The 2,871-nt window shown below is 51.1% G+C and overlaps 1 protein-coding gene across 1 annotated transcript; it reads left to right on the top strand.

Moving 5' to 3' along the window:
• The first annotated feature begins 1,917 nt into the window (after nt 1-1,917).
• LOC718452 (olfactory receptor 10H1) lies at nt 1,918-2,871 on the top strand. The gene has a single exon (XM_001112500.5). It carries the CDS (start codon nt 1,918-1,920, stop codon nt 2,869-2,871), a length of 954 nt encoding a protein of 317 aa, XP_001112500.2.

Here is a 2,871-nt window from a genome sequence, read left to right as displayed (position 1 = left end):
CCACCGCGCCCAGCTAGTTTTTTGTATTTTTTTTTTAGTAGAGACGGGGTTTCACCGTGTTAGCCAGGATGGTCTCGATCTCCTGACCTCGTGATCCGCCCGCCTCGGCCTCCCAAAGTGCTGGGATTACAGGCTTGAGCCACTGCGCCCGGCCAATAAAATATGTTTAAGTGGTTCATAAAGACACATGGGAATCTCATGAAATTAAAGTTACTTGCTGAGCAAAGACCATGCACAGTCACTATTTACTGTATTCATTATGATATATAGCATCTACTGCATGCTAGGTCACCTAAGAAAAGCTCATTTACTTCCCACAACAACCCTTTGAGGTAGGGAGGGGAAGATGGTGGTACAGAGAGATAAAAGAATCTGTTCAACTTTATAAAATATTGGCCTGGTGCAGTGGCTCACTTCTGTAATCCCAGCACTTTGGGAATCCCAGGCAAGAGGATGACTTGACGTGTGGAGTTCCAGACCAGCCTGGGTGACATAGCAAGATGCCATCTCTATAACAAAAAATAAAACATTAGCTGGGTGAGGTGGTGTGTGCCTGTAGTCCCAGCTACTTGGGAGACTGAGGTAGGAAGATTGCTTGAATCCAGGAGTTTGAGGTTGCAGTGAACTATGATTGCACCACTGCTCTCCAGTCTGGGCAACCGAATGAGACTCCGTCTCTACAAAAATAAATAAATAAATATAAAAATAGAAAATCATTACACAACAGTCAGAGGAGGGATTTGAACTGAGGTCTGCTGATTCCCAAGCCCCTCTTTCTGTCTGATGGCTACATTTCACTGCCTCAGAACATAGAGGCATACCTCATGGGAGCTGGAAAACAATCAGAACATGATTTCTGGCTCTTTTCTTAGAGCAACACAGTCTCCTGTCTCTGCTGTCCTACATGGATAACCCCAGAGGAAGTCTGATTGGTTCAGATTTAGAGATGCTCTCTGTTCCAAGGAGTTGTAGCCATGGGTGGGAACATCTCGCGATACCTGGAGCTGCGGGATGAACAGGATTTATCAGAAGGGAGTAGAAGGACAGAGAAGGAATGAATGGAAGTTCCAGTAAAGGAATATGTTTTTCTTCTTTTTATTTTTTTATTTTTTGAGACGGAGTCTTGCTCTGTTGCCAGGCTGGAGTCCAGTGGTGCCATCTCGGTTCACTGCAAGCTCCACCTCCCAGGTCTCAGTCTCTCAAGTAGCTGGGACTACAGGCATGTGCCACCACGCTCGACTAGTTTTTATATTTTTAGTAGAGTTGGGGTTTCGCCATTTTGGCCAGGCTGGTCTCCATCTCTTAACCTCGTGATCCACCTGCCTCAGCCTCCCAAAGTGCTGGGATTATAGGTGTGAGCCACCACGCCCGGCCATTTTCTTCTTTTCGTAAGAGATAGGGTCTGGCTCTGTCACCCAGGCTGGAGTGCAGGGGTGTCATCATAGCTTGCTGCAACCTTGAACTCCTGGGCTCAAGCCATCCTCCCCCATCAGCCTCCAAAGTGCTGGGATTACAGATGTGAGCCACCACGCCAGCCTGGTGCATTTTCGTTTGGGGGCGGGGGGCCACACAGAGAAATAGTGAAGGGTATAGTTTTTATAACCAGCCCACCTATGGCTTCAAGTCTCCGGATCTACCGTTTCAACAGCTTTGCCTTCAGCAAGCCCTGCACGTCAATATTCTCAATGACTATGCTCAAGGTGCTTCAAAAGGGGGTTGAAAAAATAGTACCGTTCTCACTAGGTTGATGAGGGTATTAAATTATAGGAGGCACAGAGTGGGAACAGAACCAAAGCCAGCTTTACCATTTATCAAGAGTAGCCCCTTGGGCAAATCCAGGTATGGTGAAGGCTGAGAACTTTTCTTCATGTAGTAACTGACCTCTCCCTGTCACATCTCACCCCAGGCACAGCCTCCATGCAGAGAGCCAATCACTCCACAGTGACCCAATTCATCCTCGTGGGCTTCTCCGCCTTCCCCGACCTCCAGCTGATGCTCTTCCTGCTGTTCCTGCTGATGTACCTGTTCACGCTGCTGGGCAACCTGCTCATCATGGCCACCGTCTGGAGCGAACGCAGCCTCCACACGCCCATGTACCTCTTCCTGTGCGCCCTCTCCGTCTCCGAGATCCTCTACACCGTGGCCATCATCCCGCGCATGCTGGCCGACCTGCTGTCCGCGCAGCGCTCCATCGCCTTCCTGGCCTGTGCCAGTCAGATGTTCTTCTCCTTCAGCTTCGGCTTCACCCACTCCTTCCTGCTCACCGTCATGGGCTACGACCGCTACGTGGCCATCTGCCGCCCCCTGCGCTACAACGTGCTCATGAGCCCGCGGGGCGGCGCCTGCCTGGTGGGCTGCTCCTGGGCTGGTGGCTCAGTCATGGGGCTGGTGGTGACCACGGCCATTTTCCACCTCACCTTCTGTGGACCCAGTGAGATCCACCATTTTGCTTGCCATGTGCCACCTCTGTTGAAGTTGGCCTGTGGAAATAATGTACCTGCTGTGGCCCTGGGCGTGGGCTTGGTGTGTATCACGGCCCTGCTGGGCTGTTTTCTCCTCATCCTCCTCTCCTATGGCTTCATCGTGGCCGCCATCTTGAAGATCCCTTCTGCTGAAGGCCGGAACAAGGCCTTCTCCACCTGTGCCTCTCACGTCACTGTGGTGGTCGTGCACTATGGCTTTGCCTCTGTCATTTACCTGAAGCCCAAAGGTCCCCAGTCTCTGGAAGGTGACACCTTGATGGGCATCACCTACACGGTCCTCACGCCCTTCCTCAGCCCCATCATTTTCAGCCTCAGGAACAAGGAGCTGAAGGTCGCCATGAAGACCTTCTTCAGTAAACTCTACCCAGAAAAAAATGTAACGATCTAG

This window comes from Macaca mulatta, chromosome 19, assembly GCF_049350105.2.
Source record: "Macaca mulatta isolate MMU2019108-1 chromosome 19, T2T-MMU8v2.0, whole genome shotgun sequence".
NCBI lineage: Eukaryota > Metazoa > Chordata > Mammalia > Primates > Cercopithecidae > Macaca > Macaca mulatta.
The sequence above is the reverse complement of the archived record's forward strand: the minus strand, read 5'-3'. Positions and strand labels throughout refer to the sequence as shown.

Excerpts from the sequence above, each read along its gene's own strand:
- LOC718452 (XM_001112500.5), top strand. The coding sequence starts at position 1,918 with ATGCAGAGAGCCAATCACTCCACAGTGACCCAATTCATCCTCGTGGGC.